Source organism: Microtus oregoni, unplaced genomic scaffold, assembly GCF_018167655.1.
Source record: "Microtus oregoni isolate MIOR12 unplaced genomic scaffold, Mior012 000033F_ref0000390, whole genome shotgun sequence".
Lineage (NCBI taxonomy): Eukaryota > Metazoa > Chordata > Mammalia > Rodentia > Cricetidae > Microtus > Microtus oregoni.
The window spans coordinates 7,909,296-7,936,863 of record NW_024543092.1 but is presented as its reverse complement, the minus strand read 5'-3'; the positions used below and the strand labels follow the sequence as shown (position 1 = coordinate 7,936,863).

The 27,568-nt window shown below is 45.9% G+C and overlaps 1 protein-coding gene across 4 annotated transcripts in view; it reads right to left on the bottom strand.

Moving 5' to 3' along the window:
• Window positions 1-27,568, bottom strand: part of Sash1 (SAM and SH3 domain containing 1) — a 229,949-nt gene that overhangs the window by 74,054 nt on the left and 128,327 nt on the right. For 3 of the 4 annotated variants that reach the window (XM_041680053.1, XM_041680051.1, XM_041680054.1), the window contains exons 3-4: window positions 18,122-18,172; window positions 17,954-18,003 (exon numbers count right to left, since the gene is read on the bottom strand). In XM_041680053.1, the coding sequence (XP_041535987.1) occupies window positions 17,954-18,003; window positions 18,122-18,172 (101 nt within the window). The remainder of the gene's footprint in view (window positions 1-17,953; window positions 18,004-18,121; window positions 18,173-27,568) is intronic. The other variant, XM_041680052.1, reaches the window with a different exon arrangement.

The window sequence follows — 27,568 nt, the reverse complement described above, 5'->3', positions numbered from 1 at the left end:
TATGAAGTATAGATGCCGTCGAGAAACAATGCTACCACCCAGTCTTTAATTCTGCTGTGTACAGGTCTGTGACAGTTGCCACAGGTGCCTGCCAATTTCACACTACTTAAAATCATCTAACAAGAGAATCTCAACGAAGGAGTGTCTGTATCAGATTGAACTGTGAACCTGTCTTGATTACACGTGAATTGATGTGTGAAGACAGCCCACTGTGGATGCACCATTCCCTAGGCATTCCCTAGACTGTGTAAGAAGAAGGGAAGCCAGCTCTATGAAAACAGGAAGGAATTTATCCTCCTTTCACTCTTGGGTGTGATGCTGACTAGCCGCTTTGAATTTCAACATTGGCTTTCCTGCAATCATTGACAATAGCTGGGGTTAAGAGTTGAAACAGAACAAACAAAATTCCTTCTCTCCTAAGTTGCTTTTTCTCAGGGCATTTTGTCACAGTCCAGTAAAGAAGGGACAAGGACTGTCGAGACGTTTGGACTCTTGAGCCATGGATTTGTCACTTGTAACTTTTCCTACCCCGTCTCCTTTCTATAAGAAATACCCTTGGTCCAAAGTCATCCTCCAAACCACTTTAAGTCAGGCTATTCCTTCTATAGGAGAGGTCTCAAAAACATCATATTCAGAAAATGAGGAAGGTAACCAGCATGGTACCTAGATCATGCCTACGCTAAGCACTAAAATTGAATAAAATATGATCAAATATGGTAACTCTTCTCCCTGACTTTGACCCCAGTCTTTGTCAGAACTTCTAAAAACGCACTTCACCCTCTCAGCTCGGTTGTCCAGCACTTCCAGGGTGGCCAACAAGCTCTCCAAGTCAAAAGCAGGGTTCCAAGTCATCTGAAAAACCCTTCGCAGAGGTACACGGAAGGGGTGTTCATCCTTCCACACACCAGCTAGGAACTCATGCTACAAGTTAATAATTCAGGTCACTGGCAGAAACACAAGACTTTCGCGTCTGACGAGCAGCCAAATGCCATCTCTCCAAAGCGGAAGTCTGTGTCCAGGCTACAGGCTCATTAAGGCCAGGACTTAAGGGCAGAATGGATCGCGTTGTGCAGTGGTTTCAGGTTAGGGGTTGGAGAGAGGCAGAGCCAAAGCAAGGACAGCTTTGTTTATGCTCTGTTGACATGCCACCCCCCTTCAGATCCCAGGGGCCTCTCAGGGTAGGGTGGCTGTTCCAATTTTAACTTTTATTTTATTTTCTTCTTCTCTTCTTCCTTTCCCCTTCCTTTCTACCTCTGTTTCTCTGTCTTAGACAAATTCACATAGAGGTAAGGCTGGCCTCATACTTGCTGTTTAGCCTAGAATGGCCTTGAACTTGCAATCCTCCTGCCTTCACCTTCTGAATACTAAGAAACAGACACGCACCACGGCATTGGGTTTTATGTGGTGCTGGGGAAGAAACCAAGGGCTTTATGCACACTATGTAGGCAAGCACTCCACCAGCTGAGCCACAGCTCCAGCCCTCATATGTCTCTTCATTTGTGACTTGGTTCAGAACTAAATAAGTGACTATAAAATGGATACATACATGCCAACTTTGCTGGTGATAATCACTGACAGCAACAACATGTACCCACCCAGCACCTATGATAAATGCCTTTCCAGTTCCTCCAAAAATAGTAACCAATCTTCAGAATATCTTTGTGATGTATTGGATGGTCCATGGTATTTGAAGTAAGACTGTACAGAAAGGAATCCTAGCTGATTAGTTTCATATGAAAAGACCAATGATGAATTGTTGTTTGCTAGGCAGAGATAATGAAGTTCTGAGCTACTTAATGAGGGAACTGCACCACAACCCAGTACACACCTTCCACCAGTTTACAATTAATCAAGCTGATTGTATTAACTTTCTCTAAGGTAATAAATTAACTTGACTCCCACTTTCAATAACTTTTCTCATGTTCTTTCTTCCCCCTAAGAACCACAGTTTTGGTTGGGTGGCAGTGTGCTCTGTGAAAATACTTCCTCAGACTCCCTTGCAGCTAAGGAAGAGCCAGTTGTCAGTCTCCCACGGAGAACTAGGGTTTCTGGGTAGTTCTCAGAGAGTCCGTGTTTCTGTGATGGAAAGAACTGGCCTGTCACTCCACACAACCTCTTCCTCTGCTCTCCCTGTTCACCTTGTCTGAGGCACAGGCAACGAAGCCAAGTCGTCATCATTTACCAGAAGGAAGGAAGTCACACTCTAAGGCTGGTGCAGCAGAGAGGAAGAAAGCCCAGCTGTACCAGTCTCCAAATACTGCCCTGCAGACTCCTGGTTATAGGAGAATATGCAGCTATTTGTCCATGCTGGTGTCAAGCTAACCCATGGCTATACCAGGCATGGTAGTCCATAACAATACTTGGGACTACTTGGGAGTACCAGTACTTGTAAGGTACTTGGGAGGTTGAGGCAGGAAGGTCATGAGCTACAACATAGTAAGATTCTGGTTAAACACATAACAAAAAAGGACACGCTTTTACAAAGCATTGGTCTGGTTGGTTTACTGTGTTCATACCTTGTCATCTTTCAGGCCACAGAAACCCAGAAAAGAGCATGCCCTAAGCTGAGCAATGATGGCACATGCTCCAGGACTCGGGAGGCAGAGGCAGCCATATCTCTGTGAGTTTGAGGCCAGACTGGTATACAAAGTGAGTTCCAGGACAGGCTTTAAAGCTATAGAGAAACCCTGTCTTGAACTCCTCCCTCACCCCACCACCAAAAAAAAAAAAAAAAGAACATGCCTGATATACAGGTGAAGGTACTAAGACTCAGGGTACTTCTATAAGGGACTTATCCAAGGTCACATAACTGGTACAGCAGCCCCTTGTATATGAGATTTTTGTTTTTAACAATTTCACTTACCCAAGGTCACATATGGTCCAAAAAAATATTACTGCTTTTGAGTAATCTTTAAAATGAACAATTTAGAAAGTTTAAATCACTTCTGGGCAGGGGACTTGGGTCAGCAATAGAATACTTGCCTTATAGGTAGGTAAATCAGATAGTAAGATATATTAGCACATAGCGTATAAACAAAAACATTGTATTACAGTATATTAGAGGGGGGGATGGCTGTACGCTATAGACTTGGGAGTTAAATTCAGCTCTTTCAAATATCCAGCCCAATGTCTTTTCAATAATAGCTGGGATCTGCCAGGTTGTGGTGGCATATAACTTTAATCCCAGCACTTGGGGAGGCAGAGGCAAGAGGATCTCTGTGAGTTCAAGGCCAGTCTGGTCTACAGAGGGAATTCCAGGGCAGCCAGATACACAGAGAAACCCTGTCTCAGAAAAAAAATAGTTGGGATCCATGAATACAGAGGACACATCATCATCTTCATCACCACCTTCAAAGTGCTGGGTCCAATACGGTGAGCCTATAGTGTTAAGCAATGAAAATGCAATACAGGTTTATAGACACTGCAGTCTGAAGGCCCAGATCAAACTCTGCCTTAAAAACAAACAACTATTATTTCATTATTTGATGATGATGATAGTGATTGTTAGTACTAGTATTTCTTTGCGGTGTGTTTGTCTGTATGTCTGTATTTCCAGCAAGTGCCTACAAGTCCCTGTGCAGCCAGAAGAGGGCTCCAGACACCCTGGAGCTGGACTTACATGCGGTTGTGAGCTAGCTGCCTGATGAGGCTGCTGGAAACAACCTCAAGATGCACCCCTAACTGCTAAGCCATCTCCCCAGCCTCAACCTCTGGCTTTTGATGACTCCTCCACAGGCATACAAAACAAGAATTGCGTGGAAAGAACCTTGACCACCTTGTTCCTTCTGATTATTGCATCCCGTCAATCTCGGTGCCTTTACTTTATGGCTTCCCTAGGAAGTTCAACTTTTATTTTGGGTTTTTATATCTTAAGAATTATTAGTTTTGTCTAAAGCAAAATAAAAAGGCGTTAAACAACATGGGGTTGGAGAGTTCCTCACCAAATCCACTTTTCACAAAATTAAAGGGGAACATTAGTAACTTTAGATGAAGGAAAATAAAAACAAAAACAAACAAACAAAACCCTTTAAGGCTGGGGGCAGGGGCGGGTACTGCTTAGGGAGCAGAGCACTTGCCCAGTATGCAGAAGGCTCAATGTGATGCCCACGCTGTAAAACCCAAACAAAACAAAAAGGAACAAGGAAAACGCCCTGGCTAACAGTTAAATGGTTGTTATTCATTCTGTGTGCGCAACAAAATTTTTCTTCCCTCTAGTTCTTCTTGAAACGTTTCTGAGTATGTGTAATATATATGTGGTCCCAACAAGATTTCTCTAACCAGGAAGCCTGGTATGGAGCCTGGCTTAGCATATGGGGTGGGCACCTCTGCATTCAGGTCTGCAGACCAAGTGGCTATTGGGCAGGCCTGGAGAGCTGGTGTACAAATGAACTACCACTACTCTGGGCCAGGAGAACGCTGGGTAATGGATCCCAGGTGAGGGGAGTAGGCATCCTTCACAAAGCTGTTAAACTCTACTGAGACAGCAGGCCTCGGAAGGCAGTCTTTACCAGGTTGGGCCTCAGGGTGGGGAGGAGAGAGGAGGCAGAGGAAGAAAAAGAGACTCCATTCAATTATCTCCTCCTGGCGTTTCCATGGCGATGGCTCCGGAAGCGGGTCAGAACTTTCTCAGTGGAAACAAACAGCCGCTCTCATTCACCATCACCCAGGCCTGCTGGCCACACTGGCCGCTTGTGCGGGCAGCCCAGGCAGGGACAGGGGGCTGAGGAGCCTTTCTTCTGTCACCTGCTCTGGGGACAGAAGGGGGTGAGGGGCTGGTGAGATTGCGTCCGAAGGTCAGAGCCAGAGGACTCTGAGTATGAAGGACCCTTCCTTCCCCTCCTAGCTAGAAGCCCTCCTGGACATCACTGTGGGAGCCACCTGCCTGCCCTACTTTCCTCCCCAGGCAGCACGAACAAATGCGGTGACCTGAATCGGTCCCTTCCATGGTGACTGGGCAGCGCCACTTGAGCTTTGTTTTCTCCTGGGACACTTTAAATTCTTTGACAGACACAGGTGATGACATCTGTCAGCGTCTTACAAACACAATGGAAACGGGAACCCAGGCTTTCCCGTCTTATCACATCTTATTTTGAAATTCCTTGGCATTATCTTAGTCATACCCTCAAGCCCTCTGCATAAAAAAAACCCCGCTGGGCAGCTGGCACTGCCCCTCGTATCTTATCCACTTTGCCTTCACATGCCACCCACTTCTGGGCCTGTGGCTGTATCCAAAGCAACCACATCAGCACCTGCTAGAGATGAGGATGCCAGGAAGCTCTGCTGGGGTCACCATGAACACAGGATCTCTTGGCATTAGCTGACTATCCCCGCCCCCGCCAACTCTAGCTGTGTTTGAGAAACAGGGCCCTTTCATCTGGGTGATAAGACTCGAGTTGAGGTTACATTTCATTAAAACCCAACTGGCTGCCTAGCCATCTTCTTCAGCACTCCAGTCTCCAGGGCTTCACAGTCACCGACCACACCATCAGGCCTGCAAGGCTGTCTTTTCTACAGCTTCACTTGTTTCCCAGGGGTGGATATATGGCTGGAATAATGCCTCCATCCAAATAGAGACAGACAGGACAGCACGAGCCCTATCCTTTCCCAACCTTTGTCCCCATCCTACCCCAGCATCTCTAAAGAAACACAAGCAACAGTGTGAGACAGGGGTTTTTGTTTTGTTTTTCAGTCAGGAATGGAATGCTGAGCAACCCCAGCAGAAGTGACCAGGCCACTCCTAGGATTATAGTGCCTGGGCTAATCTGGACAAGACTATTCCTAAGAATACACTTTGACTGTGTGTATCCCCTCACTCCTAAAAGACACGAAGACAGAATGAGCCAGCAGACTGAAGACATTACAGTGCGCACACAATTAAAAGGGGCCTCCCGCAAGTTTCAGACCTGCGGGCTTCCTACCACTGACCTCAGGCCTCCTTGAAGCCATCAGACACCCATCTCACACCTATAATGGTTCTTGCCACGCTGTGGGATTCCTGTGCTATCTTCTGGAGGACTGCCAAGAGCCAGACGAGGGCCACATACCCTTCCATCATACCCCTGTCCCCAAGCAACCTTGTTGGTCCTATCTTTTGCTTGGAGTCCACTTCCTTTCTAACCTGCTGAGGAAACCCATAGAAACTTCTTGGCTCACTCCTTAGGAACCTGTGCTGGACACGGAGTGTGCTGGCATAGCCCAACTGCTTCAGGGCTTCTAGAATTCTCTTCCCTGCACGGATCCCCGGTGTGCACCACAAGGGCATTTTCTGTGAGGTATAGATGGCAGAAGGAGAGGTGGCCACTTTCTCTCTGTGCTTCAAGGCCAGTACAGCATGAGGACTGGCAGAAGCTGGCAGGTGTCACAGCTGCTCCCTTGGGATTTGGGCAGCATGGGACAGCAACTGGTCTGTGTCACTCATATCTGTGATGACTCGCAGACTCGCGGCGTGTTGAGGGCTGAGAGCAACAACTCCTGCGCGTCCTCTGCGAGGATAGATTTAAAGCTCTGCTTGGGGATGCTGAGAGACGCCTTGATTCCACCCAGCCTGGCTGGCTGCAGTCTGTCTTGCTCTGTCCACTCTATATGTAACCTTTTTAAAAAGCCAGAGTACTGATCACTGGCCCACTGACTGCAACCTGCGCTGTCCGACATTGGAGGAATAGCCTCACCCAGACAGTGGAAGCAGCCCCTACAAATGCATGGGGTTAAATCCCAGAATAAAGCCTTATGCAGTTCGGACACGTTGCTTCCTCCAGGCCCTAAGTTACACAGCCTTCAATGCCCACCTCCCAAAGTCCTCTATCCTTCTGTTCATGGCTCGCCTCCTCTGATAGCTTTCCTGCCTCCTTATCACTGTCTGTTTCTATCCTTTGACTACCAGCATCTAGTGGGTTTATGCTTCAGCCAGAAATGTGTACGTGCTTATTAAATTAAGTCTTATTCACTGCCTAGCCCACCACGGGTCTCTCCAGAGAATATTACTCCTTTATTCTCCAGGTGGTGAGGTGTCTGATAAAAGCCCTGCTGCCTGCACACAGACAAACCTGGATATGAGATCCTGGTCTTCCTAGCCCAGGCCTTGTGGGCTTAGCTATCATTTAATCTTTCTGAACCTCGGTTCCCTTAACTATCAAATCCCATGCACATAGAATTGTTAGCAGGGTTAAAAAGATATCCAGGGATTGGGGGGGGGGGGGGGAGAGAGATGGCTCGGTAGTTAGGAGCACTGCTCTTGCAGAGAACCTGGATTTGGTTCCCAGCACCCATACAGTGGCTCACAACCATCTGGGACCCCAATTTTAGGGGATCCTATGCTATCTTATGGCCACTACAGGCAGCAGGAAAGTGCATTGTGTACTTACATACATACAGGCAAAATACTCATACACGTAAAATAAAAATAAATGAATATTAAAAAGAAAATAGATACACATTGACCACTTGGTAAATTCCAGGCAAGTCCCTTTTATTCTGCTTGTAGCCTGTCTATAGATGCTAATTTTTTTCTCTTTCTCCTTCAGCACCGACCCAATATTCATTTCACTTCTCAGGCAGGCAGACAAACAGCAGCCACCTCGATGTGTTAAACAGCCTGGGCTGCAGTGCCCGTCCCCCACAATCACAACACACAGCCTGCCACCTCGCAGGAAGCCAGGAAGCGACCCAGGCACGAGGCCTCCAGCTGAGGTCAGGCCAGCTGGAGCTCGCTCACCAGACAGAATGAAGGGTAACAGCCTTCTCAGTTGGGAACAGCTGAGGCAGAGAGAACACTGGCACAGCTGCCGCCCAGCCCCAGCCCCTGCACTCAGGAATGTCGAGCCCCTCAAATATGCCATGCGATGGCGTGCACACGTGTGGATGTGGACAAACACACAAGGACACGCTTCAGAACGCTGACCATGTGAGCCCTACAAAAACGGCTGCTGTTTCTTCGCTGCTGCTCCTCCGGCCTGTGACACTGACACCTGAAAGCCATGTGGGGTGATCGAATTTTAAGTGATGATAGCCAATGGTTAGCTCTGCATACGGCCTCATCCATGAGACTAAGGACAGACACCCTGGCAGACCTGACAGGAGCAGCACAGCCCCCTACAATGAGGGGCATTCTAGGCACTGAGGACCATGGGAAGACCTCTTACTGTGCCTTGGTCTATTAAGAGCCCAAAGCTGGGAGATTTCAAATACATTGTTCCTGACCACACAGCCGGCAAAGCTGAAGTTGGGGTACAGATTTTGGTGGGCTCTGACAGGCATAGCAACACACCAACAACACAGGCTAACCCCAAGCAACCACAAGGCTGATGTCAACCAATGGAAGGTGCCTGAGGTAGAGGAGCCTTCCGGGGACTTCTCCATCCACCAAGGTGGACATGGACAAAGAGGGGAGTCAGAGTGCTGAAGTGACCCTGATGAATCACAGAGGAGCACTCACTCAAACTCCAGCTCCTGGGCAGGCCCTTGCCCTGGTGCCCCTGGCCTCCACACAGATGACAACTCATAAACCGATTAAGGCAAAAGAGCACATACTGTATATAGGTGGCCTTTGGTCCAGCACAGTTATTTCCTGAACCTAACCTTGCCCTTTCATCTATACACCCTACACTATGGTTGGAGGACCAAACCATGATGGACTGGGCTGTCCTAGCTCTCTCTGTGGCATGGTACCCACCTCCCAGGCCAGGGAGCCTTCAAGGAGGCCAACCGATCTCAAGACAGTCAGGATAACTGATTAACTTTCTCAAAGGCATACCCCGACAGGACATCCTTTCTCACACAAGGGCAAAGCCAGGCTTGGAACATGCAGGCCTATGTTCCATGGGAACACTAGCGGTCCATCCCATCCCTCATCCCCGTCACAAACAGGATCTAGATACAGGATGCACTAGTCTCAGATTCAGAGGACACAGCGTGACCTAGTGATCTCAGGACTTCTGAAGATAAACAACCCCTCCAACACATGAACTTCCATGTCCAGGAAGGGTGCTCTAGAACTGGACCCCAACCAGTCGGAGGAAAATCAACGTGACACCAGACTACAGACCCTGTCTTTGGGGAGCATACAAAGACAGATGAATCCCCGACTCCTCTCCGAGATAGATTCGAGCCCAGAAACCCGCCAGTAGAGAAATAATAATTTACTACAAGGAGAATCATTTCTTAACATGTTTCAAGAAAGTTGGATGCAAAGTTACCAAGAATTGGACACAAGGGTCTATTCTTAATGTTGTGCTATAAACATAGCACATCTTTTTTTTTTTTCAAAAGTACATTTTCTCTCTGTTTCTATGGTCAGTCTACAAATATATAGAGTAGATGAACGATTGCTTAGGGTTTTGGCGGCCACAGTACTGTCACAGCTAAAGGGCATGAGGTTTCTCCGGAGGTGTTAAAAGTGGTGTAAGATGTCCGAGTATGCTAAAGGTGGCAATTGGCTGTGAACACATAATCCACTCATTTCCCCTTTTGTGAATGCGCTGTGTGGTATGTGTACTATATCTTAAGCTGATGAAGACACGAACACATATGTGCACACAAATTTCTACGACAACATTCTTCACAACAGCCATAAAAAAAAAAAAAAGTTGGGAATGATGTCAAAGCACGTCAGTCAGTAGTGGAAACACAGAACGCCGTCCGGTCACACACAAAGGAATAAACAGCAACATGAGGGGTGAGACTGATGAAAAGACCAGGTTAAGTGAAAGGAAGGCAGCTATGGGCCGCTGTGGTGGTGGCTGTGGAACTCTGAACATACTAAGAAATAGCTGAACTGCACCCTCGCCTGCTTGTGTGCAGTGTTGGCAATGGAACCCAGGACCACCTAAGAGTGCTCCACAGCCCCTAACTGTCCCTTTAATGGAAGAACAACATGGCATATAAATCACAACTCCATGAAGGAATTACCAAAGAAAAAATAAAAGCACTTCCCCCAGCAAAATTGCTCCTTTCAAAAATTAAAAGAATTCAATGACGACGGTACTTTACAATACGTTTCTAGATATTGTACCTTTACGTGGAAGTCTTTGTTTCTGCTCGAAGAGGAAGAAACTACAGGGGGATTCAACAAGATGGCAGAATGGCATCAGGCAGGGAAGGGGACTGTCATTGGGAACAGATGGGAGATTGTTGGAAGCTGTTCTTCTCTCCACTCAAGGGTTTTCCAGGTGACCTCCCAGGGTTACTATTCTCAGGCAGAAATCATGTCTGATACTGCTGTCAGGCTGGGGAAACACTGATAAGGGCTGGCTAATACAAAAGACCAAGAGGGGTCTTCTACACAGCAATTCCATGCCTGGGAACAACCCAGGGCCAGCCATTGTCCTATTTTAAAGAAACCAGGTCATGGAGTGAGTTTGATGCAAGCCCTGAACAGACTCAGAGCACCAAGGAAGAAGCAGAGGAGAAAAGCTTACAGCTCCGGCCGGGCTGACTCATGTGGGGTTCAAGAACATAAGTCACCAGAGCCATGGGCAGGGGCATGAACTTGAGCCATAATAGACACATAATAGCGATAGATAAGATTACAGAGTACTCAGCGTGTGTTAGATAGCTTACTAAGTGAAGTAATTACTATAATTACAACCCATTTAGTCAGGAACTGGCCCCGGGATTGCAGAGCTGGTAAGGAAATGCCTGAATCCAAACTCAGAGTCTGGTCATCCCTACCTGATGGACAAAGGGGCCCTAAGACTAGTTTGGCAGGTTTATCTCCAGCTCTGGGACCTTAGGCATGGTGAGGACTCTCAAGAAAAATTGTTATCTCCTTCAAAGAGCTCATGAAACATGAAGTGACAAAAGGCAATAGAAATGACTAGTATAGAAATAACTGGCTCATCTCAAGGCTGGCTCCAGAAGGATCTCGCCAGCAAAGGCAGGCAAGCCCATTGCTAGGGTTGGATGGAGCTTGCTCGGGTCATGAAGATGAAAGAGGAAGCTGGAGTTTAAATCCTGCGTTCGAACCTGTTGTTCCTGGCTAGTGGCACTGTGGCAGCAGGTTATGGAACCTCGGAGACAGGAAGCATGACTGATGGAAGTGGGGTCACCAGGGAATGGCCTTTGAGGCTTCAGTCTGCTCCTCCTTCCAGTTAGAAAGCTTTGGTTCCTGCTCACCTACCAGGATGTGGCCAGCTGCTTCATATCCTTGCTGCCAAGGCTACGAGCTGACGCTGCCCTTATGCCTTCCACGTGTGATGGCCTGAATTCCCTGAACTATGTGCCAAAATAAACTCCTCCTTAAACTGCTTCTGTGGGATATTCGGTCCTAATGATGCAAAAGTATCTTGCACGGGGGAGCATCCCACACGGTCGGTCACACAGCAAGTTCAGATGCTAAGCATACCACGGGACAGGACCTGCCTGAGAAACCTGCCTGGGAAGCGGGTGACAAGGACATGAGGTGGCTGAGTGGGCCGAGGACAGAATATGGGACACTGGGCTCAAAGGGAAAGAGGAAAGCAAAGTTGAAGGTGCAGGGAGCAGGGTGAGTCAGGCACTGAGCAAGAACTCAGGCAGGGGCTTCCTGAAGACCAGAAGATGGGGAGGAAAGAGGAAAGGAGGAGACAGAGTTTCCTGAGTATGCAGGGGTGGGGGCTGGTGGTTAGGGGAGGAGGGAGGCATTTGACAGACTAAGAAGAGTCTTCAGCTGCCAGAGGAGGCAGGAAGGCGGTGCTGAGCTCCGCACATGTGTGCACAGGGCGTTCATTGATCATCAGCCATATTCCACCCGCGGCTGGAGCTCGGTCCCCACTCAACTGCCTTTGGCTCCTTTTATTTATCTGTCTTTTCTATCGCCCTGTATATTTGGGCTTTTGTTGGCCATAAAATAGTTCAAGTGTAGTCATCGGAATGGAAAACGGTGAGACTACATCAGGGAATTTCAGCTCTGGTGAAGAGCTTACTAAGGAAGAAGTTATAAATATTGGCAATGGTGAGGTTTCGCGATTTATTTTAGACTTTCTTGCTTCGGTAGATAAATAAATGTCTGAGGCCCAGCTTAGATCACGATGAGAGTCAACTTGGCTCCTGTTTCCAACAGCAGAAGGATGTAGGTTTTAACTGCTATTTGTCTAATGCTGATGAACCCATCTGAATCCATCCTTGTTAGTTTTCTCACTGTGACCAAACACCTGATAGAAAGCAACAAGGGAAGAGAGATTTACTTTGGCTCGAGGCTCAAGGGATTCATTTCGTGGTGGGGAAAGAAAGCATGGAGGCGGGGACATGAGGTGGTCAGCCATGTGTGTCCTCAGTCAGGAAGCAGAGATGGGTGAATCCTGGTACCCAGTTGGGTATTCAGATTGGGATCCCAGCCCCTAGGATGGTACTTTTCTAAAACACCCAATAGAAATGCAGAAGTGTTTCCATGGAGATCTACATCTAGTGAAATTGACATCTGATGATTGACCATCTAGCCCCTAACCTCTGGATTTGCTGAGGTAACACGATTGCGTGACAGTTTGGAATTACAGTATTGTGGCCAGAAACTTGGCTACTTTAATTGGGATCAAATCTGGGTTCTGATATTGAGTGGCTGTGTAGCTTTAAGGAAATTACTGGCCTCTCTATGCTTCACTTTCTGTGTTTGTAAATGAAGGGACCGTAATGGATACAGAGTCTCGCAGAAAGGCACTAGCAGTACTGAATGTGTATCAGGTATCTGGAACCACTGTTGATAGATGCTAAATCCTAAAGCTCATATTTTTACTTTTTACTTTCTTTTTCAATTTGCAGTCTTTAGAATCGACTCTATGAAAATATTAGTTGAAGATATGTTACATTTGCTTGTGCTGTGGAACATTCGTTTAGTGATGCAAAGATGGGTTGCATTGTTTTTGTTTAACTTTGTAAAGTTGCGTTACTTTACCTGTCAAAAACACCTGATTGGTCTAATAAAGAGCTGAACAGCCAATAGCTAGGCAGGAGAGAGAAATAGGTGGGGATGGCAGGCAGAGAGAGTGAAGAGGAGGAGAAATCTGGGAAGAAGATTGAAGAGGGAGAAAAAAGGGGAGGGAGGATGTCAGGAGACAGCTACCCAGCAAGTCACAGAGTAAGACATAAAGAAAGATATATTGAATAGAGAAAGATAAAAGCCCAGAGGCCAAAGGCAGATTGGATAATTTAAGAAAAACTGTCTAGAAACAAGCCAAACTATGGCAGAATAAGACTCCATGTATTTATTTGGGAGCTGCTTGCAGGCCCCCAAAGACAAAAGAGTAGACGAGAGAAAAACAAAACAAAAAAAAAAAAAAAACTAACAACAAAACACCTCTACAAAGATAAAAGAAACAACCAGATGGGCCCCGGGGACTGCTAACTTCATGGCTTCTTTGAACATGCATCTGGCCCATTTTCAGAACAGTCTTACTGCGTGTACATAACACAAATGAAATATTAGCTCTGATGGAAAGCACTAATTTCCCACCAAACGACAACTCTCCCTCTTAAGAATGACATTTGTTCAGGGCAAAAGTGGGTTCAGCTATGGAAACTCTCTGGTGATTTAGCAATTGAATAGCCCCTTTTGGAAGAGAGGATGTGTATTTTGGCTCATGGTTTCAGAGTCTCAGCCTGTCACTGTGGAGAGGTAGGAGTCATCAATCCAAGGCAGCTGAAAAACATCGTGGGGGCTTCTCCCATCACGGCTCACTTAGTCTCCCTGCTACCAAAGCAAGCGTCTAAACTCACCAACTCCCTGCTTTTGTCCACACCACCATTTAAACCAGGAAATGTGTGATTCCTTTACTATAACTCTTTCCCTTCAAACATGAGCTATCTTTTCTATAACTCTCTCCCTTCAAATGTGGACATCACTACATCTTAGTACCCCAGAAGACTGCATGCCCTCCATGCCAAGTCGGTACTCAATGAACAGCAGCCACGTGAAGAAACAAAGAGAAGAAACAGGAAGAGGGTCAGGAGGGGCTCTGAGTTAACTTTCTGAAAGCCATGCCTTTACCATCTCCCCTTCACTGTATTTCCACTCTCTGCCTCAAAGATGGAGCCACTCTGACTGAGGTCATGATAACCCTCCTTCACCACTCCTATAAAAGAAAGAAACAAAACCAAAAACCACAGCCTGGCTTTCTGAAGCCTGCTGAGTCATAGGGCCAATCCTAAGTAAATGAATGGGGAAAAAATGGATCCAATAAAAGTGGCATTTCTTTATTTCACTGTGTGCCAGGCTTCCTGATACTCATAGTTAACCTAATTTCTGATAGCTCTTTCCTAGCCGTGATACTCATAGTTAACCTAGTTTCTGATAGATGTTTTCTAGCCATGAAAAAAAAAGGGGTGGCTTTGTTTTTCAGATGTCTTTTGTTTGTTTGGTTGGTTTTGTTTGTGTTTTTTTGAGACAGGGTTTCTCTGTAGAAATCTGTCCTGGAATTCACTCTGTAGACTAGGCTAGCCTTGAACTCACAGAGTTCTCTGCCTCCCAAGTGCTGGGATTAAAGGCATGTGCCACCATTGCTCGGCTTTTCAGATATCTTTGAAAATAGCTGCTAACAAGAAATTTAGCTCAAGCTCACCCCTCACAGTAGCAGACACCAGTCCAAGATTGGGGCCAGGAAGTGGACATGATAGTTCATCAATAGGTAATTCGGATAGTTGTGAAAATTAAAGGCTTGGGTGAAAGTTTCCCTGCTTCCTTGAATATCTTCTCACTGAAAGCCTATTTTAGGAGAATAGGAGCATGCGACAGGCCACGTAGCTCAGTGACAGAGCTGCTCAGACATGCCCCACAAGGTCCCGTGTCTCATCACCAATGCCACAAACTAAGATAAAAACCCACCTTGTTGAAAATTGGGATGGATAAGGGTGTTTGTCTAAGTGATGATGGGACGAGATGATCCGATTCCTCTTCCCACTTGCATACCTCCCTCTCTGTCTTTCTCTTTGATTCTTTATTGTATGGGCCAAGCAGCCCAGAGCCTAGAAGCTTACATCCAAACCAGAATGGGGCATCAAGGAATGTGATGCCAAGAGGGCCAGGACTCCTCATCCCTTGCCCTCTCCATGATAGACTCACCATGCCCACCTCCCTCGGTCCAAGCTAACTTCCTGGAACTTAAGACTTTAAACCCTGATAAGTATCCCTGGAAGAAATACCGTTTGTTGTTGCTGTTTTTAAGAAACAGACCTTGTGTCATAACCTATACCAGATTCCTATCTTAGCATAGCTTTTACCTGGGGCAAAAGGATGGGAAGTATGTGAGCTCTGGCCTGAAAGACAGCTGGGAAACACTGGATCCAGAAGGTGGGAGCCATAGAGTAGGCTGTGCTTGGTCTTAATGTTGCCTGTGAGCCCATGGGAAGGCTGTGGTAGGCCATGTCTCCCTTGTTTACTAAGCTCTCTTACATGTCGAATAAGAAGCAGAAGAACGTTTTTGCCCATAAAGCCACACTCTGAGTCAGAATGGTATTTTAGTTGGCGGACACTCAGCGGACACTAACCAGACACAGCCAACTGGTCTGCCAGGCCCTCTTCCCCAGCCTCAACAAGCAACTGCAAAGCTGCCAGCCAGGGCGAGGGTGGGAGGGCATCGAGAGATTTTCCAGCCAAACATATCTGCACTTTTAAAGCCTGATGAGTAACGTTTCAAAGCAAACGGTGCGTTAAATCTGCTCTAACTGTATCCGACTTAGACATTTCAGAGCGACAGCTCATCTCTTAAAGACAAGGTGAAACCTGAAACCTCTTAGAAGATTTTAATCGAAAAATAATTATCAACTAATAAGTGGTTTTCTACTTTACAGCCACTGGGTTAAAAATTGACTCAGGAGGAATTACTGAATCTAAAAACCTGGTAACAGTTTGATCAGGGGCAGGCTGCGGGAGAGTCTCAACTATTCTCCCCAGAGAGGGTTTTTTTTTTTTAAAGAGAAAAGCATTATTTCCCAGAGGAAAGCCCAACGGCTACCATGATAAACAGATCATCAAAATTCATTATCTCCAATCATGGGATTAGCAGGCGTCATGAGCCTCCTGACGTAATGTACTGTGGAGAAGAAAAGAAACAAGAAAGCCCTAACATACAACAACTAGCCTACTCTGTAAGAAGAAAAAAAAAAGGCAAGTTTACAAGAGACTAAGAAACCCTTTCAGACAATGCATGAGAACGCCATGAGTAATAATTAAGTGCTAGATTGAAGAGAACATAAAGGCCATAAGAGACAGCATTGGGACAATGAGAGAAAGCTGAACTGCAAGTTAGGAGATTCACTGCAAGGGTCCTTCTTGGTAAAGTCCATGGTTCTGTCAGAGAGGGTCTGTCTTTATCCTTAAGAAATCCATGCCAGAAGACTCAGGGTTTCAGGCTGTGATGTGCGTAACACATTCTCAAAGGTTCAGCAACTCGTGGGGGGGTGGGGGGGGGCAGAGAGAGAGAACCAAAGAGCACCCATCTCTCAGTAAGTGTTGATTCTGAGTATGGAAGCTTTGTTTTGAGGTTTAAAAAGAATGTTATAATTTTCAAGAAACATTACTAGAGAAGTGAAAAAAAAATATTTTAAAATTTTCAGAATGTTTAGAAATACTTAAACCTGAACCAATGAAAAAAGAACAGAGGCCAAGTGGCAGAACCATAAATGGGGAGACTGGAGTTTGTCAATAGTGGGTGTGGTGCAAATCCTTTTGTTAACTTCTGAGGAGTCCCTCAGTCTCCCGCTTGGCCACAAGAGTGACGCCATATTTCAAAGGGAAGGATTCACACACAGAAAAAGCCAGTCGCCACCACTAAGGGAAAGGAACGCCCAGCTTAACCAAGGCTAATCCAAACCGGGTTGAATCACTCCCCCCTCTTGTTTCCTAAAGGATTCTGATGCCCTGAAGGGACACCTGAGCCCTCTGCTTCTACCATGCCCATGTGATAGAGTCGGTCAAGAGAAGCCACAGCCCATGTTCTCAATGCTTCGCCAACACCTCAGTACCTCCAGCTTCAAAGGCAATGTCCACATACACCCATGGCCTACTTCAGCCCCAACAAGAGTTCGATCCTGGCAGGATACAAGCCAACCCAACCAGAGGTGCTTATACAGCGCAGGCATCTGTACCGTGGCCTTTGGATCTAACGATATTCTTTAGTCTTGACTCAAACCTACTCAGCCCCTTAGGTTCAGAGCTCCAGCTTTCTGGCCAAGGGGCTTTCATTCCTAGGTGCCGCCTCTGCCAGCCGCACACACGTGGCTGGATTAGGCAGAGGGGGCTGTAAAGTACACACACACTTGCCTAGCGTGTGCTTCTCGAATTCCCAAACCACTCCTCTGCCTCTCTTGGCACAAAGCAGGACAAGTGGGCTCTGGGCCAGGGGAAGTGTCTGCTTAGAGATGTGGGCTTTCTTTAAATTTCTATACTCCAGAAAAAAATCACTAGCAAGATTTCAATGGAATAAAGTTGAACGGGGAAAGCCTGTAGATAAAGACATTTGGCTTGTGTTTTTTAAGCTGTCTCAAAGGAACACTGGCAACATAAAACATAGCATTATCTTTTAGGAGAACAGAGATTATAGAACCTAAGTCAAGACACGAAAACAAAAATATTCCTTAAACAGAAAAGGTCCACGCACATACATGTGCCTGCTTCTCACACACTCAAGATTTGAGGTGGCATACCCAAAAGGGAGGTAGGGTAGGCCTTTCAAAATCATTGCTTTCGTTAGAATGTATTTTATTTTTGTACTTGGTTCCTTTACGCTTTTTATCCTCTGTTACAAGCGAGGGTAAAAGATGAAAACCTATCCCTGACAATTTACCTGCCCTTTTCCTTCACTTCAGGCATTTGTTTGGGACTCCCTCATGACTAGCTATGTAAAATTAAGGGCCACAGGCATCCCCAGCTGGCCTCCAAAGCCCACCTTGGTAGATGTGTCACACAGAACACATTAAGGAACATCCCATCCAACTCCAGCCCAGACGCCTCCCCGGTAGCTCAGCATGGGGCAGAAGGAGAGTGACTTACTTTCTTTCCACTTCTGGGGTTGACACGGCACTGCAGAAGCCAAGGGACTCCTAGAAGAGAGAGAAGGTTCTCAGCGTCAGTAAGGGACAGTGAAGTCTCGCTTCTCCAGAATATCACTTAAGAGAAGAGGCAGAAGCCAAACAAGATCACGAAAGTTGCTGTGCTTACTTCGAGCTGGGACCGCAGCTGAAGTGACGTGGGGCTGGCGTTGGGTTTCTCCTAAAACAGAACAGATGCAGCCTTAATGAGACTCCCAAACGTGGCACACACAGAAAGATAAATAGATGTGTAAGAAGAGACGGGAGGATTTGGGAAACACTCTGCCGTACAGTGGGAGGAGATGGCAGAGATAAATGGATTCTTTGGAAAACCTGAAGTGCTTTTCAAACGGCAGCACAAGTCTCTTGGAACTGAACTCCTTACCAAACCTCACTGCTAAACTCTGCTTACAGTTTTACTACACACAAGCACCAATCAACGGAAAGGCACGGACGGTCAGTGGTGAAATAAGTCTCTGGGTACACTGGATCATCATCACGAGACATTGAACTGACTGTGACTACTGAAGTCAAGTTTATTCTTCAGGAACAGCGGAGTTCCAGCCTGATCATTCTACATTTATTTATGGATATTTACTGGGGAGGGCACACACTGGGGCTGTGGCTGGCCTGCATGTGGAGGTCAGAGGTCAGTTCACTCCTTCCACCACATAGGCTCCAGGGTCTAAGTTTGGGTTGTCAGGTCTGGCAGCAAGTGCTCTTACCTGCTGGGAGAGCATCTCACAACACCCGATCTGATTCTGAAGTTCTAAATTGATTCCAAGGATTCAGTAATGTAAGGCTTGTTGTAAATGTGTGTTAGAAAGCTGGATGCCTGGGGCTGGAGAGATGACTCAGCGGTTAAGAGCACTGGCTGCTCTTCCATAGGACCAGGGATGATCCCCAGCACCCACACGGCAGCTCACACTGTCTGTAACTTCAGCTCCAGGGCTTCTGACACACACACACACACACACACACACACACGCAGGCCAAACACCAGTACACATAAAATAAAAATAAACTTAAGAGAGAGTTGGAAGACTAACTGGATATTATTTCAGCCGTTTTTTAAAAAAAAAAATCACCATATCTATTAGAAATGAACTGGCCTGCTTGAAAATGCACTCGGCTTGCAGGTGATAAATGACATCAAACTGCATGATGCTCTGGGTTTATTGAGCAACATTAAATCACACGGACAGAGGAATCCGTCTCAGAGATAAAAACCGTGGCCTATAACACCCTTGTTTTATAGCAAGAGGATGTGTTTCCCTTTAAGATGTAAAACAAAAGAGGGTGAGAAATGGCTTACACGAGAGGCAAACAATGGACTGGGATGCGCTTTGGAGGCTTCAGTGTGAAAGTTGTACGATGGAAACATTTGGATGTAATTAGAAGAAAACAAAAGCCTTCCACAGAGCACAGGGCCTAACCCGACCCGAGTGTTTCTTCCAGAGACTAATTTGGAATCAGCACAAGCGTAAACAAAGGTTTATCTTCTCCGAGACGGGTCCACAGAGGACAACTGAGGCAGGTCCACAGAGGACAAGTCGGATACACACAGTTAGAAGCTATTTCTGCCCCCCCCCCCAACATTGACTCTTCCCCCAGGCGCACAGGTAACCGACAACAGCATGAAGGCCGGCACCTTTGCCTTTAGTGAGTTGCCTGTCTAGACACCTCCTTTACACTTCAGCAAAAGGCAGAAAGATAAGTCTTTGTCCTAAAACTGCCGGCATCTTGGATTCTTAGAAGAAAAGATGAGGATAGTTATCTGTAATGAAGAGGCCACACCCTGGAGTAGGAGTATCCATCTTACAGAGATCAGATCCATCTTCTATGTCATGACAGTAGACATCTTCTCAAAGAACCAAGACAATAGCACATGTCAGTGCCCTGAACATGGACTTGGAGTCACGGGGACCTACTGAATAGAGCTAGCCACATGGACTAAATTTTCTGTTTTGATTGACATATTGAGATGAGCAGCTAAGCCTAGCCTGCTGCTAGAGTCAGGCTTTTGTCCTAAAACAACAGTTACTGTTAGAGATAGATAGATAGATAGATAGATGATACATACATACATACATATACAAACACACACACACATACATGTGTGAGTATATGTGTGTGCCATCAGAAGATATATTCAAACCTTTGATTCGTAAGAAACCCGAATTCTGAGCAAGCCTCAGGCCTCACCCTTCAGAGACACCCCAGTTGTGCAGCACGGGGATTTTGAAACTGCCTCTTTGAAATTGCTTAGAGGATGGACTAAGGCCCCTGGACAGCCCACAGCCCTCCCTTCTCCCTGCTTCATCTGATTGTCTTTTGAACATGGCTACTTCTCAGTCTCCTCTATGCTAGTCACCATAACTCACCTCTGAAATTAGCAAACTGCGGATAAATGGCTGAGCCTAGTGTGCCAGAGTTACCAGAACTCAAGACATCAGGTTCTGGCTACCTAAAGCTCCGGTTATCATTCCCCGATCAACTTGGTATAAGAGGATTAGCACATCTGGCAAGGCAGTATATTAGCTGTAGTTTAAACTATCAGAATGATTCAGATTTCTTCAGCAACCTTATTGCCGTAGCTTTAATCAGGGTTATAGTCTTCAAGACTGCATTATGACGTGAGGAACCATTTCATCACCTTAACTACCATTTGGGAAGTGGGCAGGTCATGGCCATGTCCAGAGATGCATCCGCATACTTTTCTGATTACTACATTTATTAAGGGTCATGATTAATACAATCACAGGACACCCAGAGAAACTTGGCTGAAGGAGAAAGGTAGCAGAGACCTGAGGACAATTTGGGCTCACGCTGGAGATGTGAGGATGTGGCAGGAATCGAGCCCAAACACAGTCCACCACCATCAATGTGCTGTCTCATGGGGCCAAGGGTGGGTTCTGGGAAGCCGCTGCCCAACCCTGTGCATGCGATAGGTGATGCGGTCCATGTTGTATACACTGAAACCAGAAGGAGGGTGAGTTTGTCCACCATGAAGACTTGGTTTTGCCACAAGGAAAACAACGAACATGCCAGAATGAGCAGATCTGAGGAGACAACCGCGGGTAAACAGCCTGAATGGGAAGAAACATCTCAAGGGACCGGCTGCTCACTCAGCCCCATCCCATACCCTTGCTTATAAAACTCCACAGAACTCCACACCCTCAAGGTCCTGCGGGCTTTGTTTTTAATTTAATTTCTACATGTTTACTTATTTGTTTGTTTGTTTATTATTGTCACAGAAGGCTTGTGAACGTGTCATGGACGGCTTTGTGGAGGTCAAAGGACACAACTTTGGGAAGTGGTTCTCTCCTTGTACTGTGGGTTCCAGGGTTTATACTCAGGTTGCCAGGTTGGTGTTGGAAGCCCTTTACCCCGAGCCAGCCTGCCAGTCCATTCTCCTGGCTTTTATTCTTGCCATTGTCCATAATGTTTCTCTACCAAACCTGACACATGATTTTTACAAGGCATTGTCTCTAACATGTCAGAGCTGCGTTCAAAGTCCAACTGGTCCTGTCGAGATCCCCGGTACAGTCAGGATTCCTCATGCTTACAGCCCAGTTCAGAAGTCAGGTACTTAAGCCTTGGACATAGTACAAAGAGAACTTTGCAGTTTCAAAAGGCATGTTTGTAAGAAAAATACTATTTACAAATACCTACAGCTCAAGACAAAAATCAGCTGATAGGCACTTATGTGCGTCCACCTGCCTGTCCAGGTGTACACATGTGCAATCTGGTTCCATTAGCAGCACATGGGTCAAAGGTAACACTTAGGCACTGAAATTAAATATATTTTGTTCTAATGTGTCCAAGCCTGCTATGTGATACACCAGACTCCAACCCCACCTGAGGGCAGAAATAAGGTGCCAGAAAATGGTTTTCATGCCCCGTCCCCTTCACTCCAGCTGTTTCCAAGTTCTTGTGGAAATTCACATTTCTCTGTCCCTTATTGCTGCCAGGATCCCACGCCAAATGAACTTTACAGCTGGAAAGGAAGGAGGGCTAAACCACTGTGCTGTTCCAAAGGCAGAAAGGAAGAACACCAAGCACCCACCAGCTCAGCTCGGGGCCAACTTCTCCTCCTCCACAAGGATCACAGGAAGGAGGTGGAGAAAGTCAGGCTCCACAGCTCACTTAGCAGTACATAAGGGAAAAACAGAATGCCACGTGCGCTCTCTCTCGCTGTAGGCTGGCTGAACTCAGGGAAGCCAGTAACTGATAGTTGGAAATTTGAAAAGCACGTTAGGACCAGCAAGATGGCTCAGTAGGTCAGAGAACTTGTCGCCAAACCTCATGACCTGAGCTCAGTTCCTGGGACTCACGCGGGATGGAGAGAACCAACTCCTTCAAGTTGTCTCCTGATCTCTCCCTGAGTGCTGGGTGTGCGAGCACGCATATACACAGACTTGAAAAATGTGGTGGAGCATTTCATCTAAAGAAGCTTTCCATGAGAAAGCGGTGTGAGGTCCAGCTGGCAGTCTCAGCGGGGATCCTTATAGAAAGAGACAAACAAACAAATATAATCTAGACAGAGAACTCGGAAGGAAATCCACAGGCAAACAATCTACTCTTGCCTTGATTTGTTTAGACACTATTTCAAGGGGATCCACAGCTCCAAACACCACTAAGTTCTTTTTCTCGACTCATAATGCTGTTAGATTATGACAAAGATAACGCAAAGATAGCGTCACATCTTTAAATTCAAGACTCTGTGAATAAAAAGTCCTTTGGATTCAAAGGTGTACGCCGTATCTCTCTAGTTGCTTTGGAATGGCTGCCTCTGGGTTAACCATCCTTCCCCAGAAAGCACAAGACAGACGGACATCAACACATGGGTCAGAGAGGAGCAATGGCAGAGACAAACCCCACTGCCACCTGAAATTTGACATCTATAAAATCTGGATTCGAGCAAGCCCTTTGGTACTTATTAAACTTAATGCATTACAGTACCCTGGGTGATGGTTTAGTTCAAGTCATCAGGTCTCACCACTACCCCGACCCTCAGGTAGGTCAAGACGATGACACCCAATGTCCACACCAGTCTTCAAACCCATGTGTGGGCAAGCATCAGCACACATACACTCACGCAAGCATATACACATGTACATATATACACTTCCACACGCACGGTCACACACACATGCACACACATACACATTGCGGTGAAGGAGAGTGACTGAGAAAAATACCCAGCATTGACCTCTGGCCTCCACATGCGCACAGATACAGGAGCACTGTGTTCATACACGTGTATGCAGAAAAAAAAAAACCCTCATAACTAGCTGTTATACTAGTTGAGAAAGAAAATCAAATAAAAAAATAAGAGTCTCAGGAGGTTGAGACAAACGTCAAACTTTAGCCCACGGCAAACTTTATAATAAACGCTCGCAAGATCGGATTTATAATGGAAACACAGGCAAGGAAGGCTCCGATGTAATATACATAAATGATATGTTTCTGTTCTTGTGTGGTGATTTTCTTCTTCTGAGCATTAATCTTCGAATGACTTACTCTATAAATTATTGAACTTAGTTCAAAAGCAAATGAATTTTAAAATACCCATTTATTGAACGGCAAAAGTGCCATGTTGAAATTACTGTGATTTATCTGTTTCTTTAACGATTCCTGTTGCAAACTTACTTCATTGCTCAAAATTATTACCTGGATGCATAGTTTACTCTGGACTAAACATAAATCTCCACTCACTGTGCAGCAGCAGCCGCCGTTTGTCAGGACCTTGCTCGTTCCTGCACAGCCACAAGGCCAACTTTCTCTCTGGGCAACTCTGAAACTGCTCCTCTCGCTGTTGTTACAGTGGGGATGGGGGAGGAGGAGACAAGACAGAGTTCACCCACCATCCCAAATACCCGACTGTATTATGCGGGGTTCCAGCAGTTCAAACAGAAAGTCGTGGTTGGCTCCGTGAAGACAATCCTGTTGATTGTTAACGGATGGTTGGTTAATCCTTGCCAACGTGACTGGATTTGGAATGACCTAGGAGATGCGGCTCTGCCAGTGTCTTTAAGGACACTTCCAGAGATGGTTGACTAAACATCCTGACTGGACTGGGATATCACGCTCAATAAAGGGGGAGAGTGGGATCCAGCTGGGCATGCTCACTTCTGACCGTCAGTAGATACCGTACAACCAGAGGCCTCCTGTCCCCCTGCCATGTTTCCTGCCATGGCAGACTGTATTATATTTTAATGTGTCTCAAAGAAGTTCTTCCCCTCTAACTTGCTTTTTGTTGATGCTGAAATTTGAATGTGAAATTTTCCTCTATAGACTCGTGTGGTGGAACATTTGGTCGCCGCTGGTGGTACAGTTTGGGACAGCTCTGGAACCATTAGGAGGTGGCGCCTCACTAGAGGAAGTATGTGACTGGCGGGGCAGGCTTTGAGGTTTTGTAGCTTAGACTCACTTCCTGCCTGCTCTCTGCTTCCAGGCTGCTGATGCATGACGGGATGGCCTCATGGCCCTTCATCACCATCATGGACTCTAATCCCTCAGCCAAAATAAGCCCTTCCTGCCTTAAGTTGCCTTTGTCTAGGTATTTATCACAAAAATGGAAAAGCAGCCACAACGGCCAAGTAGTTAATTGATCATAGTGGTGGAAAAGGTAACTACTGTAACAGAAGTGATGCTCATTGGGCATCTATAACTGTGGGTACCCATAACGGGCGCCATCCGTTAACACTGCAGCCAGGATACTGATGCTCCCCCAAGGAGAGAAATTCTTATTTGAAAACCCAACTTCTCTCCATCACCTACAGGAGGGCTCCCCAGGGAACACACACACACACACACACACACACACACACAGAGAGAGAGAGAGAGAGAGAGAGAGTCAGACAGACAGACAGACTTTGGGCCTGGTGGTGTAGCTCAGTATAAGAATCCATGTTTAGCACCTGTGAGGCCTGGGGCCAGGCCCAGCACTGTGAAAAACAAAAATGACACATTTTCCAGCTAAGGCATATGCCATTCGTATGATAGCAGATTAAATGGCCCATAGATAAAGACAGCTTGAACTTGGCCGATGGCTCCACAGGAGAAGTTCTTGCCATGAAAACACAAGGACCCGAGGTTTGTATCCCTAGCACCCAAATAAAAGGCCCAGTATTTCACTGAGAGTCTGTAAGTCCATCCCTGGGGAGGGGACGGTAGGAGGACCCCTGGGCTTGCTGGTCAACTAGTCTAGCCAACCACTGAATCCCAGGTTCAATGGAAGATCCTGTCTCAAAATAGATAAAGGGCATTGAAGAAGAATCTAGATATTGATTGACTCCTGCCCACACACAAACTTATGCATACACATCACACATCAACAAATATGTGTACCCCATACACACGCGCGCGCACACACACACACACACACACACACGTTGATAGCTTAATAAGAACTTACTTCGGGTAGGAAATAGGCTCACAATTTTAAAAGATGAATCTCAGAAATAAAGACATAAAAATATGCATGTACAAATACTCCAAGAAATATTCAATATTTGCTGAACAAATACATATGTCAGACAGAAGGCCACAGTGATATTGGAGTTAGAAAGGCAGTAGGAACCTTAAGTGTAACTTTTATCCCCTTTTAAGCTTTTCTGACTTTCTCCCTACAGTGTGTAGATTCTACTTTTACAACCATAGAGCAAATTTTAAATTTTCTCTATTTAAATTACATGTCATTCTTTTCAGAAATTGCATGTCACTCTGGCTCAAAAGTCACATACACACATGAGCACACTACTAGAATCTCACATTGCTAACTAGGACCTAACATATCCACGACACTGAAGACCTGTGGTAAGGATTTTTAATTGCCTTTGTCGTAAGATAACTAATTCCTTCTATACAGATCTTTGTAAAACACTTGTCATTTAAGGATGCAGAATTGGTGGCAATCTTAGTCCTTGGGAGATTGAATCAAGAGGGTCAGAAGTTCAAGGACATCCTCAGGTGCATGTTGAATTAGAGGCCAGCCTGGGCTACTTGAGACCCTGTCTTGAATTTTCCCCTCAAAACAGACCACACACCTCATACTATGTTATTTTTATTGCATTGGATAATTTAAAATTCTGAGACAAAACAAGACTTTTGCTCACAGAATTTTGCCTTTTTCTCTCTTTTCTTTTAATTGGTCTGATCTATGTCTCCTTTTCCTTTAAATGGTCTGATTGATCCATGTCTCCTTGTCCCTTAGCTGGTCTGATCCATGTCTCCTTTTTTTGTTTTCTTTTTTTTTCTTTTTTTTTTTTTCAGCATAGATAGGAAAACCGGAAGCTTTTTCTCATCCCTTCTTAGTTAGACCACAGCCACCTAAACAACACAAGGGTGGTAATTAAAAAACATATACTTATGACATGAACAGAAAATCTGTATGTAAGCAGTCCACTATGCCAATATTCCCCTACCGGATCGCAATTCCCCCCCTCCCCAGGAAAAGCAAACAAATAAAACCCTCCAGAAAAGTGCAAACAGGAAACATATTCAGACATGATGGCCAAGGGCAGAACACACATGGTCCTTCCTAGGTCCATAGCACAGCAGATAAAAGCAGAGAGTTTGAATACACTGAGTGATATACCTGGGAAACAGGATGCAGAGGCTGTCTGTGTCCCTAAACACCACAGGTCCATTTGGAAAGGAAGCAGACCCAGAGAGAGTTATATTTAGAGGGCCAAGGTGCTAAAGGGTTTTGCACAATATCAACAGATCTGGTGAAAACCAAAAGCAAAAGGTTTTATTGCTAAGGTTCTGTTTTTCAATTGGGTGTGCATGTGTGAGTGTCCACACAGGCCAGAAAAGGACATCAGATCCTCTGAAGCTGGAGTCCCAAATGGTTGTGAGCCACCTGACATGAGTGCTGGGACCCAAGCTTTGGTCTTCAAAAAGAGTAGTAGGTTCTCTTCACTGCTGGGTCACCTCTCCAGGCCCTCTGCTTTTTTGTTTCCTAAAGACCTAACGTCTAAAGTGGTAAGAAACCATGTTCAAGCTGGCTTCAAATTAAAACAATGTTTGCAAATCAAAGCATTCCTACTTAACAGTTTCCCTTCATCTTCCACAGTGTGACAAAGAGAACCCAGGGAGAGGATTCACCTTTGCCACAGAACTCCAGCCAGGGTGAGGAAATACAAACCTTAGATGTCCAACCTTAAACCGGGGTGCTCCAAAGCTCATCTCGGAATACACTGTATGTTCCTCAGCACGTAGATGCCCTAAACCACTCACGCAAACGCCTATTGTATGTACTAAAGGGAACACGTGGTCTTGGGAAACGGAGGATTCTTTAGTTCCTTGTCATAAATTGTACACAGAGCAACATGTAAACCTCCTCAGGTTTCACCAAGTGTTCTGGAGCTAGCGTGAGGGCTGCAGTCTATGGGAAGTGGAATCAGAAAAGAAGGAATCACCAAGCAACTATCAGTGTTGAGCAAAGACTGGTGAAGTCCTTGTAGGTCATGATTGGAGTCTTGAGGTTAAAGTCTATTTTTGACAGAACTCTAAGAAAATTAAAAGCTTCCCCTCTTCCACTGGCTTCCATGGACCCTAGGACTGG